Source organism: Balaenoptera musculus, chromosome 8, assembly GCF_009873245.2.
Source record: "Balaenoptera musculus isolate JJ_BM4_2016_0621 chromosome 8, mBalMus1.pri.v3, whole genome shotgun sequence".
Classification (NCBI taxonomy): domain Eukaryota; kingdom Metazoa; phylum Chordata; class Mammalia; order Artiodactyla; family Balaenopteridae; genus Balaenoptera; species Balaenoptera musculus.
The window spans coordinates 104,204,481-104,217,459 of NC_045792.1; the positions used below are offsets into that span (position 1 = coordinate 104,204,481).

At 57.7% G+C, this 12,979-nt stretch overlaps 1 protein-coding gene across 9 annotated transcripts in view; it reads right to left on the reverse strand.

The window, feature by feature from the left end:
- Positions 1-316: 316 nt before the first annotated feature.
- SPTBN2 (spectrin beta, non-erythrocytic 2) overlaps positions 317-12,979 on the reverse strand; it is a 38,415-nt gene continuing 25,752 nt past the window's right edge. For 3 of the 9 annotated variants that reach the window (XM_036860396.1, XM_036860397.1, XM_036860394.1), the window contains 19 exons: positions 12,771-12,861; positions 12,381-12,527; positions 10,055-10,318; positions 8,618-8,842; positions 8,237-8,326; positions 7,624-7,884; positions 7,413-7,543; positions 6,999-7,203; positions 6,037-6,411; positions 5,097-5,341; positions 4,863-5,001; positions 4,499-4,583; positions 4,024-4,220; positions 3,548-3,690; positions 3,383-3,458; positions 2,502-2,722; positions 2,047-2,220; positions 1,505-1,547; positions 317-1,176 (listed from right to left, as the gene is read on the reverse strand). In XM_036860396.1, the coding sequence (XP_036716291.1) occupies positions 943-1,176; positions 1,505-1,547; positions 2,047-2,220; positions 2,502-2,722; positions 3,383-3,458; positions 3,548-3,690; positions 4,024-4,220; positions 4,499-4,583; positions 4,863-5,001; positions 5,097-5,341; positions 6,037-6,411; positions 6,999-7,203; positions 7,413-7,543; positions 7,624-7,884; positions 8,237-8,326; positions 8,618-8,842; positions 10,055-10,318; positions 12,381-12,527; positions 12,771-12,861 (3,346 nt within the window). In that variant the 3' untranslated portion in view covers positions 317-942. The other 6 variants (XM_036860395.1, XM_036860399.1, XM_036860400.1 and 3 more) reach the window with 6 other exon arrangements.

The following is a 12,979-nucleotide window of genomic DNA, read 5'->3' on the forward strand; positions in this document are numbered from 1 at the left end:
CAGTTCGAGAGAATCACGAGTGAAGAAAGTTATGCACCGGGGAAGCAGTCATTCACTGCCTCAATACTGCTTGTTAATATCATGGTGAACGTCTTTGGTCTAAAAAGAGGTTTGACATTGGTCAACCCAGCAAAGAGGAGGTCATTGTCATGGGGAAATGAGGTCATGGTAGGGAGACTCACAGAATAATGTGGTTCTTGGCGGGCTTGGATGCTGGGGGCAGAGTGGGAAACCTGACACACAGGAGACCAGGGCCAGAAGGAAGAACAGGGGCATGGGCAGAGAGGCTTGTGGTCAGGAAAGCAAAGACACCCAGAGGCAGTAAGAGAAGCTGAGCTGTTTAATCACCTCCTTGGCCAGACTCAAGGCCGTGGTTGCCCCTGAACAACTCACACCCGGAAGCTGTTGAGAGTTGCTGGAGATGGAGGGGCTGCTTGAGTCAGAGGATGAGGGAGGATGGGAAGGGGGAGCTTCGGCGTCTCTGACTTGTCATCTGGCAATCTTGCCCCCAGGTCCTGCTTCAGCTCTGAGAGGTTCCTGGCTGGCCCCCAGGGGCAAGGACTGGATGGCGTGCCCTAGCTGTGGCGGGAGAGTGACCCCGAGGCAGGGGCAGCTGTTCCCCACGTGGCCTATGGAGAGGGTGCCGCGCTCTCTGCGCTGCGGTGGGGATAGAGGCGTAAGGCTAGGGGAGGAGGGCAGAAGGGGGGAGTGGAATTGGGGGTTGCCTGGGCCCCACCACCAGTCTGGAATTAAATAGCAGAAGAGAAGGGTTGCCCTTGGGGACACTGACTTGTCTCCAGAGACAGTTCCTGGTGATGGGTTGACCTTGGCAACAGACCCTAGCAGCAGGCAGTTGTCCTGACAAGAGGGTGGTCCCTGTCGACGGTCCCTGGCAGTTTCCTGGACAGAGGGAGGCAGCTGGCCTGGGAGTCTCGCCCCCAACTACTTGTTCTTCTTGAAGAAGCTGAAGCGCTTTTCTCGCTCTCTTTCTCTGCCATCCTTGCTGCGAAGTACGACAGGTCCCTCCGCCCCGACCGGTGATACCGGGGGCATGGTCATGGCCCGGGTCATGGCCCGGGTGGCAGTGGGCACCGCTGGCTCTTCAGGCTCTCCAGAGGCCGAGGACACAGTGGCAATGGCTGCATTCAGCACCCTCAACCACGAGCTCATCTCTGCCTGCAGTGGGGCGCGGAAAGACAACTGGTCAGCTTGGAGGATGCTATGCTTGGGTGGCTGGCTCGCCCACGGTGGGGAAGCGGAAGAGGAGGAGGTGGAGATGACTGCCTCATCTCAGTGGAGAAAAAGACCCCTTTAAGGTAGGGAACATGTTTTGGTGTGGCCTTCACAAACATCCAGTTGGCACATTGTGGGTTGTCTGATATCAAGGAATGAGACACTTCAGACAAGGAAAAAGAGAGAGGCGAGGGAAGAAAGAAATTTGCATCTGGAGGTTCTAAGACTGCACAGAGAGAAGGGGGACACGGGAGGAGAAGGGACAGCTCACCTCATCCTTGGCCTGGAATAAATATTCTTTCCCATCCTGTAAGCTGTTGGGAGAGAGAGAAACCTCAGGGCAGAGCTGAGACTCTGACTGGCCAGATCAGGGCTGGTGAGAGCTCACTATCACCCAGAGACCAGGCTGGAGAACATGCCGGGACCTCAGAGCCAGATCAGACACGTTCTGCACATTCTTCAGATTCCCAGGACTGTGCCAAAGCAAATCCTTCCTGATTGGCTGCTGAGGACCAGGGTGAGCTCACTTCCATCCCAGGCCCTGCCTCCTGCTCTGGCTGCCGGCTGGCAGGCAGGGGCAAGCCCCCGGGTGTACCTGGAGACAGGGGCGTGCCAGCATCCTGCCTCAAGATCTCCCAGGCAGGATAATTTTTCAGCTTGACAGGCCTGCGTCTTGGTGCTCCTCCCCTTAGTGTGGAAGACAACCAGATCCCCCGCCTCTCCCTCCTTGACCTCTCTGTCCCCTAGTGGCTCCCCTGTGCCTTGTATCACTGTGACCTTCCCTCCCATCCTGAGGGCACGTTCCATTCCTACCCCAGCTTGAAGACATGCTTGCGCTTTCGATAATCAAAGGCAACGCTGCCCTGGGCCCTGGCCAGGCTGACAGGCACTTCTCCGTGGTACGGCACTCCTGCACTGGCTGCCTTAGCATCCTTGTAAAAGCCAAGGCTCCCACGCCGCAGGACACAGTACACGTTCTGCCATGACCTAGGAGGGACATGGTGCAGGTGACGAGGAGGAGACGCAGGTGCCTGACTGGCCTTTGAGGGGCCAGTCATCCTGGGAACAGCTTGGTTGTCCGAGGACTCCCAGTGCCACTCCTGTCATCAGGCCCATCGTCTCTATACCCTCCCGGCCCTCACCTGAGGCCCCACCTGCTCCTGAGTCCTACCCCCCCACCCCCCCAGTCTAGGAAGAGGTTCTGGGCAAGCCTCTCCAGAAGGCAGGAGCCGCAGGGGACACAGGCACCACATGACCAGACCCAGTACCTGTTGGCGGCTTTCTTGCCAAAGGCCTCCATCTCCTGTTTGCGGCACAGCAGCCCCTCCATCTGTTCTTGGGCAGAGAGCTCCGGGCCGCGGGTGGGCAAGGTGGCAACCCGGGCTGACTCGGATGACCTGCTCTGGGGCATTATAGGAGGGGTCGGGCCCCGTGTCCGGGTCTGCTTCTCTCCCCGTGGCCCATTGGCCTCGTCCCCAGCACCAGACCCCTGTGAAGAAAACGGTGTCTGTGTCAAAAAATAAGATGGGAGGGCTTCCCTGGTGGCGCAGTGGTTGAGAACCTGCCTGCCAATGCAGGGGACACGGGTTCGAGCCCTGGTCTGGGAAGATCCCACGTGCCGCAGAGCAACTAGGCCCGTGAGCCACAATTACTGAGCCTGCGCGTCTGGAGCCTGTGCTCCGCAACAAGAGAGGCCGCGATAATGAGAGGCCCGTGCACCGCGATGAAGAGTGGCCCCCGCTTGCCGCAACTAGAGAAAGCCCTCGCACAGAAACGAAGACCCAACACAGCCATAAATAAATAAATAAGCCCAAAGTTTAAAAAAAAAGATAAGATGGGAGACACCTAGCCTGCAGGTCGCGAAGCTGGAAGTCCAAGAGCTGGTCTTGCCACCTCCACGTTTCCTCTGAGTCTCTGCCCTCTCCTGACCCCGCTGTCCCCACCACCCAGCTCACATACCCATTTCGTCCCATATCTCCCAGTTATCAATACCCACACCTCCAAGAGAAACTCACAGGCGCTTCTGGGAAGCTGCCCTGCTCAAGTCTCTGTTGTTCCACCAGGGGCTACAAGGACAAGACGCTGTACGCAGATGTGCAAGGGGAGGGGCTAAGATTCTGACGGGGGCGCTTAGGGCGGCAGGAGTCACCTGTGGGGCTTCCGCATCTGTGCAGACGCCGTTCACGCTGGCTGGCTGTGAGGGTGCTGGCAGGCGGGGCTGGGCTCTGGAACGGCAGAGGTGACAGGGAACGTGAGGTCTATGCGTTGCTCTGGCTCAGCCTCCCCTTCCTCCCCGAAGTGTCCCACCTCCCACCTGTCCCAGGTAGCATCGGGCGCTGTCTGGCTGTCCACCAGGGCCCCTTCAGGCAGACCGGCGGTGGGCTCTGGGGCAGGGGGCTGTTTCCTCCGTTCCTCTTCCTCCCTCTTTCTTTTCCGCTCCTTCTCCTGCTCCTCCAGCTGTCAAAAAATTCTGAGGTCAGAGCATGGAAGGTCCCAGGCACTGGGGAAAGCTGAAATGTCTCAGCTCTAGTCTGATGAAACAGGAAGAATGGAGACTATAATTCCAGAAGAAGGCGGGGATTAGGAGTTATGGGGGAGATGGTGTCTCTTAGTGCCACCCAGGGAAAAAGGTGGCTCCTAAAGCTGAGGTGACAACAGGGCACTCTTGGCTCACATCTGGGAGATGCTGGGGCAATGGGAAGAGAAGAAATGTCTTCTTCAAGCAGGAGAGCGCACAAAGTCTGGGGCAGTGGGATGGGGCCGGTATTTCTGGGGTCCTGTAGCCCTCACCGCCGTGAGCTTCTCCAGTGCGCTGAAACGCTCCTCCCAGGCCACTGCGGACTTCTGGAAGGCTTCGTGCCGCTTGATGAGGCTCTCGACTTCATCGACTGTGCAACCCAGCTCAGCACTTCGCACCAACGGCTCCTGGCTGCACAGCCAGGCCTCCGCCATACCTGCGTCTCTCCCAAACACGAGCACCTCCAAAACTGCAGGGATTAGGGGTCGCAGGGAGGTGGCAAATCAGGGTGGGCAACGACAGGGTCTTATAGCCACAGCAGCTTCAAGCACAGGGACACAGAGAAAGCCACTGCCCCAGAGCAGGAGCTTAGGGCAGAGCCAGGCAGTGCCAAGGGTGGGGGCCTTGAATTCCATGCCCCAGATTCCTGGTCTCGCCTACTCTGGAAACTACAGGATGCGAGACCCCCAGCCGCTCCCTCACCGCCCAGGGCCTGGAGCCCTCAGTCAGTTTCCTACAGCAGCTCACCAAGCTGCAGCCAGTCCATCTTCTCCTGCCACTTGTCAGCTGTCTCCTGGCGCCGTGCCTGAAGCTGAGACAGCTTCTCTGAGATCTGGGTTGGGGGGGAGGGGGCGGAGATGCAAGTTAGCACCCAGCAGGGCCTTGCCAGGGTCCCTGGGGGGGTCTCACGTGGGGGAACCAGTGATTTCTTATTTCAAGAGGCAGACAGTTCTGGGGGAAAGATAAAATGGGGAGACCCCTGAACAGCACTAAGGGGAAGGTGAAAGGTTTCTGCAAAGAAAGAATGAAAGGAAGCAGGAAGACTCAGAGGAGAAATCAGCATTCAGGCCTCCCCCGTGAGGGTGCCCGGCTACGCCCAGGCCTCACACACCTCCTCAGCCGCGTAGTGGCTCCTGGCGAGCAGCCCCTGTCCCATGTCGATGCAAGAGGAGAAGCGGTCAGCCCTGGCCTCTATCTCCGCCTTGATGCCTTGGTGGTTCTTGATGACCAGGTCTGCGGAGGACACGTCCCTGGGGGCACAGAGACCACATCACCTGCTGCCCACAACCCTATCCCGGCCACCAGCCCATAACCCCCGGAGGCCGCCAGGCTCTGTGGGCCTCACCGGGGCCGCTCCTGGGCATCCATCTGCAGGTTCACTCCGTCCATCCACAGCATCAGCTCCCGGACAGCCTTGAAGAAGCGGAACTTGTCCGTGGTGTCCAGCAGCAGCTGGCAGCGGGCAGCAGAGCTTCCCTGAAGCTGCGCCCAGGCCTCGGCCACGGCCTGCATGTGGCGGCCGATCTCCTCCGCCTTGTCTCCGGCGTAGGCCTTCTGGAGCCGGTGGCCGTCATCCTGCACCTGCTGGGCCTGCCGGGGCCCAGGTCAAAGTCAGGCAGAGTTGGGAGACTCTGAGGGGCTGCAACCTCCCTCAGTCCTGACCTCTGCTCAACACCTCCTGCCCATTTTACCAGCCGGAGAAGCAGGAGGAGGAGTGGGGGGGGGGGTGTGCTGGGAAAGATGAGGGCTGGAGTCCAGAGTAAGCCCCGTCATACTCTGCCCTGTAGGGTCTTACCAGGGGGCCTGGGCTTAGCCTGGGGATCAACCCTTTAAAAGGGTCACTAGCTGGGTGAGCTTTCAGAGGCCTGTCCAGCTCGTGGGGGACCTCAAAGATTGCTAGAGTGAGATTTTCGGCCTGAAGAAGGGACTTCGGTGGGGGGCCGACTGGGTTTAAATGGCTGCAGGAAGGATCTATGCTTATTTTGTGTAGGTCTAACACCTGAGTGGGACCAACAGATGGTCAACATGAAGTACAACATGAAGAATCTTCTACCCACCAGGACCATCTGAAAATGTCACAGGCCCTCACAAAGCCTTGTCATTACAGGTGTGGACGGGGTGGCTAGATGTCCCCTGGCCAGAGATGGTTTCCTGGAACCATCCTAACCTCACCCCTACGTGGCCCTGCAGAGGATGCGATCCCTCCAGCCTCCCCATGTTCCCCACGGAGTCTCCTCTAAGTGCCCCCGTCCCTCCCCCCGCCTCCACCCATGCTTGAGTCAGACCTGGGCGCTGAGGGCCTGGATGTCGTGCTCAAAGGCACAGTGTCGGCGCTGCAGGGCCTCGGCAGCGTTGAGGTCCCGGCCGGTCCCGTCTGGAAGCTGCTGCTGCTTGTGCTGCACCCGCGCCAGGGCCTGGCGCGCACCGTGCAGGAAGCGCTGCAGCTCGTGTGCCGCTGCCAGCACCTGACCCCGCGTGTCCAGCAGCTCGAGCAGGTCAGCCCAGGCCTCGTTGAGACTGTCCTTCCACTCGGCCACCGTGGCCCGGGCGGCGTGGCCCCCGGCGATGAGTCCGTTGGCCAAGGTGTTGGCGCTGTCCACGCGCTCCTGGCCGATGGTGCTCGTGTCCCGGGAGAACTCTCGGAATTTGTCCCGGAGCATCTGGCAGAGGAAGCGGTTGCACGGACAACACTGTGACACTGGAGGATGTGGTCCCTGACTCGCGGGGCAAGTCCTTTCACCCCAGACTGAGAACCCACTTCTTTCCCTGGGCCACATGGGCCAAAATAGATTTCTTCAGCAGGGCCGAGTTAGGCAGCAGAAGCAACTGGTTCCCGTTGACCCTGGATTTGACTGACACGCCCAGCCTCCAGCCCCCAGCAAAGGGGTACTTGGAACCTTTAGTCTTCAGACAAGGATACCCTAACTATGGTCCATATTTCGGCACCAGTGAGTGTCCAACCCCCAAACTGTGGAGAGGAATCTCAAGTCCCCAGTGTACTGGTGAGTTCTGTTGGAAAACAGTGATCGGTCATTTCCTTTTTGCCCACGTCTATGCGCGGCCCTACGTCCTCCTTTCTGCACGGTTCTTCCAATTAAATATCTCAGAACCCAGAGGACAGCGTCTGCACGACCTGGTCTTGTGCCCCTGCCCCTTGGTGCTCGGCCCAGGATGAAAGGCTAGTCTCCCAGTGGGTCCTCTACCCTTCCTGGAGCCCACGTGTGGCCGCCGTCCTCCCCGCACTCACAGTCACGTGCTCGTAGTCCTGGCCCAGCTCGTGCGAGGCCGCCACCACCTCGCGCTCCTGGATCCACTGCTCCAGGTCGTCCAGCTCCCGGCGGAGCTGGCACAGACGCAGGTGCTCGTGCAGGCGCTCCCGCCGCTCTCCCGCCAGCTCCTTCAGGCTGGCGTACAGCTTGTCCACCTGGGCTTGGCGGATCGATATGCGCGTGCTGCGGGGGAGGGGAGGACACACTGCTCTGACCCCTAGTCTATCCCAGAGAGTCCTGCCCCCCAACTGCTGGCCAAGTCCCTGCTTCTCCAGCCTTCTAGGTGGTCCTGTACACATGCAGTACGGAAGGCTCTGCAATCTCTGGGCCTGTCTGGAACTGGCTCCCCTCTCCCCCAGGGACTGGCCTGGGGGTCCAGGTGCTATGCTCACTTCTCTGGGTGCTCGTGGTCAATCATGTCTTGGCTGCTGGCTGCCAGCTGGTGGATGGTCTGGGCGTAGTCGGCCAGGGCTTGTTCCAATACCTGATGCTTCTTCACCTCTGCCTGGGCACTCAGCTCGTCCTGGGGGAGGGGAGAGTGGCAGTAGAGAGTAGGGGGAGGGGGGAGGAAAGCCGTAGCCTGAGCTCTGGTCTGGCTCTCACCTTGGCCTTCTCCTGGCCCATCATGTGTAACTCCTGCTCGCCCATCCAGGCCTCTGCCTCCGCGGCATCACGGTAGAACTGCTGGGCCCGCAGGGCCTCCTCCAGTCGCTTCCCTCGAAGCTCCAACTCATGCCCCAGGCGCTTCCACATTTCCTGTAGCTCGGCCAGCTCCGGGCCTGCTGCTGCCGCACCCAGAGTGCGCTGTCGCTCCGTTAGGTCCGCGATCCGTGGCTCGTGGCCCTGGATCTCCTTCTGCAGGGTCTGTCCATAGCGACAGAGGAGGAGACGCTGAAAGCCTTGCCAAGGGACCCCCTCACCCTACATCCCCCCCTTACGCTTACTCAACAGCAAGCCCCCCTTCACACCGTTGTTTCTCATCCTCCCTGTGTCCTCCCACCTCCCCTCTTTTCTGGCCCATGATGCCCCTTCAGTCCACATGACCTCCCACCAGGGGAACCCACCCTCCCGAGGTGAGGAAAGGCGAACCACTGAAGTCTAGGATTACACCCAGCAACCAGGGGGAGCCAGAGAAACCCCAGTTCTTAAGAAAACACACTTTCAAGTCTGGGGAGGCTCTTGGGACCCTTTCTTCTGCCTTTAGCCTTTGCCTCACCTGGTTTTTCTTCATGAGGAGCTGGACACTGGGCAGATCCTTGCCATGTTCCATGGAGCTAGCCATGGGGAGCCGCTCCGTCACCCACAACTGGATACGAAAGTGGGGGTTAGTGGAGGTCCGGAGGGCAAAGTCAGAGCTAGGGGTTGGATAGTGGGGATTCCTGGGGGAAGGTTTTCTAGGGCTCCCGGTTCTGGGGTCAAGGGACCTAGAGGGTGTCCCCAGGTGTCCCTAGAGGGTTGACTTTCAATGCCAAAGGGAAGAGAAAACAGAGCACTGCTGGCATCCCCCCAGCATCCAAGAAGGAGATTAGAGAGCCGAAGACAGGGAATAATTTACCATGATGGAGGCTCTACCCCGTCCCAGGTCCCGGAGACTCACGATCTCATCCTCCACGTCCCGGTGGAACTGGTGCTGCTCGCGAGAGGCTTGCAGGCGCCGGCAGCGCTCCTTCATGGGCTGGCACAGGGCCCTGAACTTCTCCTCCACAGCCCTCGAGGTCCTCTCCACCTCCCCTGCACCCTGGTCTTCCTGGGCCAGAGCTTTTGCCTGTGCCTGGATTGCTTCCACCTCCTTCTCTCGCACAGCCATCTCCCTCTCCAGCATCTGCCAACCGGAAGAGGAAGGAGGTGTTATCACCGTGCCTCCACCTTCAAGCTCAGCGGAGACACTGGTCTATATCGAGCCAATCATGAATTCTTATCCCTGGGGCTCGCCCCAGGGAGAGTATCCCTTCATGGCCTACATCAGTGGATCTCAAACTTTAATATATATGAGAATCCACGGGGTGTGAGAACTGTGCTAGTTATCAATTTACTGTCTCTCAGTCCCCAATCCATCTCAGTTCCAAGTCCATCTTTGCCCATTTTGAGTCACTGGAACTGGACCCTGTAAATAATCTCTCCTTTGCCAGCTGGTGCAACACTAGGCCTTGTCCGTAGAGGGCGCTGGAGGGACACCACACTGCACAGGTGAGGCAGAGGCTTCTAGCTACGGTTCCAGTGTGCTTTCCTTCTTGCTCCTACGGCACAACTGCCCACGGTGTGCAGGAGACCCGGTGGCCCTCACCCTCCAGCAGGTTTTGCTGGCATCTCAGTGGCAACTTCCTGATGGCCAGCCTTGGCCTGCCAGATTCAGACCTGCTCTGGTCTGTGACACCCCAGCAAATTTCTACGCCATCCAGCGGGCCTCTGCCTTCACCATGAGGTCTGAAACTCAGCCTTGGGGTAGGAGGAGGGCATCCCATTCCTTCCTGGGCACCCCCTCCTCAGTCCTAGAGGCAGTAGCTGCTCCCTACATTTGCTATTCCTGCATTCTTTAGACCAGGGGTCAGCAAACCCAGCCCCCAGCCGGGTTTTGTAAATAAAGTTTTATTGGCACACAGCCACACCAGTCTTTTACGCATCGACTATGGCTGCTTTTACCCTACGAGGACAGAGTTGAACAGTTGTGACAGAGACCGTATGACCCTCAAAGCTCAAAATACTATTTGGCCCTTTACAGAAGAATGTTTTCTGATCCCTGCTTTGGAGTTCTCTTTACCCCACTGGCAGGTAACCCTCTTTTATTAATTAGTAGTTCTTTTCACTAAAGTTTCCTTGTTCAAGTTAGAGTGTGGTTTCTGTCTCCCGACTTTACTCTGACTGACACACACTCCTAGAGATTCTGACACTGGTGGCCCGTGGAAATCGCCTTGAGAAATACCAGTGAAGATGCTGTCTGCGAGGCCTGAGGATGGCCTCGTGAATCTCAAGAGCTACTGACTCCCCCCTCCTTTCTTCTGCTGTTCACCAGTCCCACCAAAGGCCCGCCGTGTACCTGCTGCTTCTTGAGCAGGATGTTGACGCTGGTGAGGTCCTTGCCGTAGTCGTCGGAGTGCAGCTGGGCCTGCAGGCTCTCCAGCCAGCTCTCCAGGGCAGAGCAGCTCTGGGCAAACAGCTCAGCTCGGTTGGCATCAAAGAGGCTGCGGGCTTTGGCCTGGGTGGTGGTCTCCAGCTCGTCCCAGCGCCTGTGCAGGTCGTCTAGCTTCTCCCACACCAGAGCTTTCAGCTCCGGCTTCTCCAGAGTCAGCTCCCGCCCTTCCTGGGTGTGGGAAAAGGAAGGGGTCAGTGTCAGAATTAGATACCACTGAACACGAGCAGACAGCAGAACAGGGACCTAAAGGGCAGCAGAGACCTGAAGTGAGGGCAATCCTACCGACTTCTTGGGTGTTCTCCAAGCTTTCTAAGCTCCCCTGCCCTCACTGCTGAGTAAACCCTACTCCTTCCTCAAGGTCCCATCAAACCTCGTCTCAGTTAAGAGGCCACTGCGCTCTCTCCTTATTTTGAGTTCCCTGGTGCTTGTGGTTTTCAGTGTCATATTGCACGTGCTATTGTGTTATCGGCCATCATTTTGTGTTTCTCAGCTCATTACCTCTCACCTGAACTATGGCAAGTGACCCTCACCTGGTTTCCCTACTCCCAGCCCTTCTGCTTGAGGACTTTGGTTTCTGGAGAGGTGAGGGCAGCGTGACTTGATCTGTACGCAAGGTGGCCTGGAAGTGCCAGGGAGTTACTGCCCCCAGAAACAGCCCTCAACCAGCGACAGCCAGGGCGTTGGTGGACGAACACTGGGAGTCCTTGCTTTGGTTGGGATAACTCTGATGCATGTTCCACACCGTCGCCCAGGTGTCCCATGAGGACTGAGTGCCAGGTGCCCACTGGGGTAACTGGCATGGCAGTGGACGCTTCACTGACTACCTTCCCTTCTCCGTCTCACCTCCCCACCCGCTACTGGCATTCCTGTGATCACCTCCCGTGGAAGTGGCCTGCACTGGAAGCCTTGCTTCTAGGGGAACACAAACCAAGTCACTGCCTTCAGGCCGTTTTACACATGCCGCCAGGATGAAGAGCACCGCTGGGTAACTTTACCAACCGTCAGCACAATCCACTCTGATGCACAGTCCTTACATGGTGATCGGGGCTTTTCATGACCCGGCCTGGCAGGCTTTTCCCACCTTGCCTTCCATGGCCGCTTCACGCATTCTGTGCTCCTGCCAGAAGGACTTACCCCCTTGCTCCCGTACAGGCGCCCCACTTCCACACCCCTGGTTTCCGGTTTCTCTACCAAGAAACATCTTTCCCTCAACACCTCTGCCTGTCCAAATTCTACTCGTCCTTCATGGACTGCCCCGCTGGCCCCTGCTTCTAGGATTCCCACATCTCCTCTCTCCTTAGTGCCCAGGCTTTATCAGGCTCTCTCATTATATTTGTTATATTCTGCTTTGGATTGACTTTAGCTGTTTGTGTACATGTCTCATATCCTGGCTCCGGTGTCATTCCTCGAGGGTGGAGCCTGCAGTGGAATCACCTTTGTTCCCCACTCAGTGCCTAATACAAGGCCTTGCACAGAGTAGCACAAAGTAAATATTTGCTGAACAAATGGAGAAACTGGATCCACACTGGTCTCTTCCTCTTCCCAACCATCATGCCCTTGAGGGAAGGAAAGCATCTTTTTATATACCTTGCAGCACCTAGCAGAGTGCTGAGCACACAGGATGTTGTCCAGGAATACTTGCTGAGTAGAAATTAAGTTTTGCCTGTGCTCAGCTCTTGAGGAAGAGCTGGGTGGGAGACCAAATACCAGGAAAACAAGACTCAAAAACGAGGTTGGCAAACTGTGGCCCGAGGGCCAAATCTGGCCCACCACCTGTTTTTATAAATAAAGTTTTATTGGAACCCAGCTACACTCATTCGTTTATGTATTCCCTGTGGCTGCTCTGGCACCAGAGTTGAGTAATAACAGCAGAAACTGTGTGGCCTGCAAAGCCTAAGATATTTTCTGCCTGGCCCTTTATAGAAGTTTGATGACCCCACTGAAGAGTGTCCTCCTGCTCTGGACCAGGAATAGGTATCGTGCTGGCCCAAAGCTGCAGTCTGGCTCTGTACTAATTTGCCTTTTCTCAAAGTTCTGGAGTCACTGTCCCATGGACCTAAGACATTTGCTCCCCAGACCATTTCTTTCCACCTTGGAAGTTTGGCACCAAGGGCTCCATGATCTCTAAGCCAGATCCTGAAGCCAGGACCCTCCCCTGCACTGCGGCTGGGATGCTGACGGGAGGAGGCCCCAAAGGCTCCCTTCTTGCTGCTCCCGTCCCATTGCTCACCTTGTCCACCTTGTCCAACCAGTCCTTGTTGGCGGCCAGCTCGGCCATGAACGCCTGGTGCTTCTGCCACTTGGTGTGCAGGTTGCGGGCCTCATCATAGGACACGTCCTGGGCTGTCAGCATCTTCTCGTCAATCCAGAGTTTCAGCTGGACCGAGCATGGAGCAGGGATGGAGAAGGGCAGAGTACATTTCAGAGAGAGGGAAGCGTGAAACGGGAAGGGGGCGAGGGTGAGTCGGGGGAGGTGGTAGATGTGGGGAGAAGCCAGGCAGGGATTCACGTGCTCAGGTGACACTGCAGTGGACTGACTCTAGGCTCAGAGAGCGAGGGCGCTGTGGGAAAGGGGTGGCCAGGGAACGTCAGAGGCGACATGGGGGACTGAGAGCCTCACCTCGTGACAGTCTTGTAAGAAATGCTGCCGCTCTCGGTTGTCCCGAAGACGGCCCAAAAGCTGCTGCACTGCTTCTTGATTCTTCCTGTGTCTGTAATGACAGGCCCCTGTGAAGCCCTTGAACTTGCTATAAAAGGGTTATGACCCTCTAACTAACCTAGAAGCCCTCAGTCCTCCTCCTCTGGGGACAATACCTTCTGGGAGCGCTA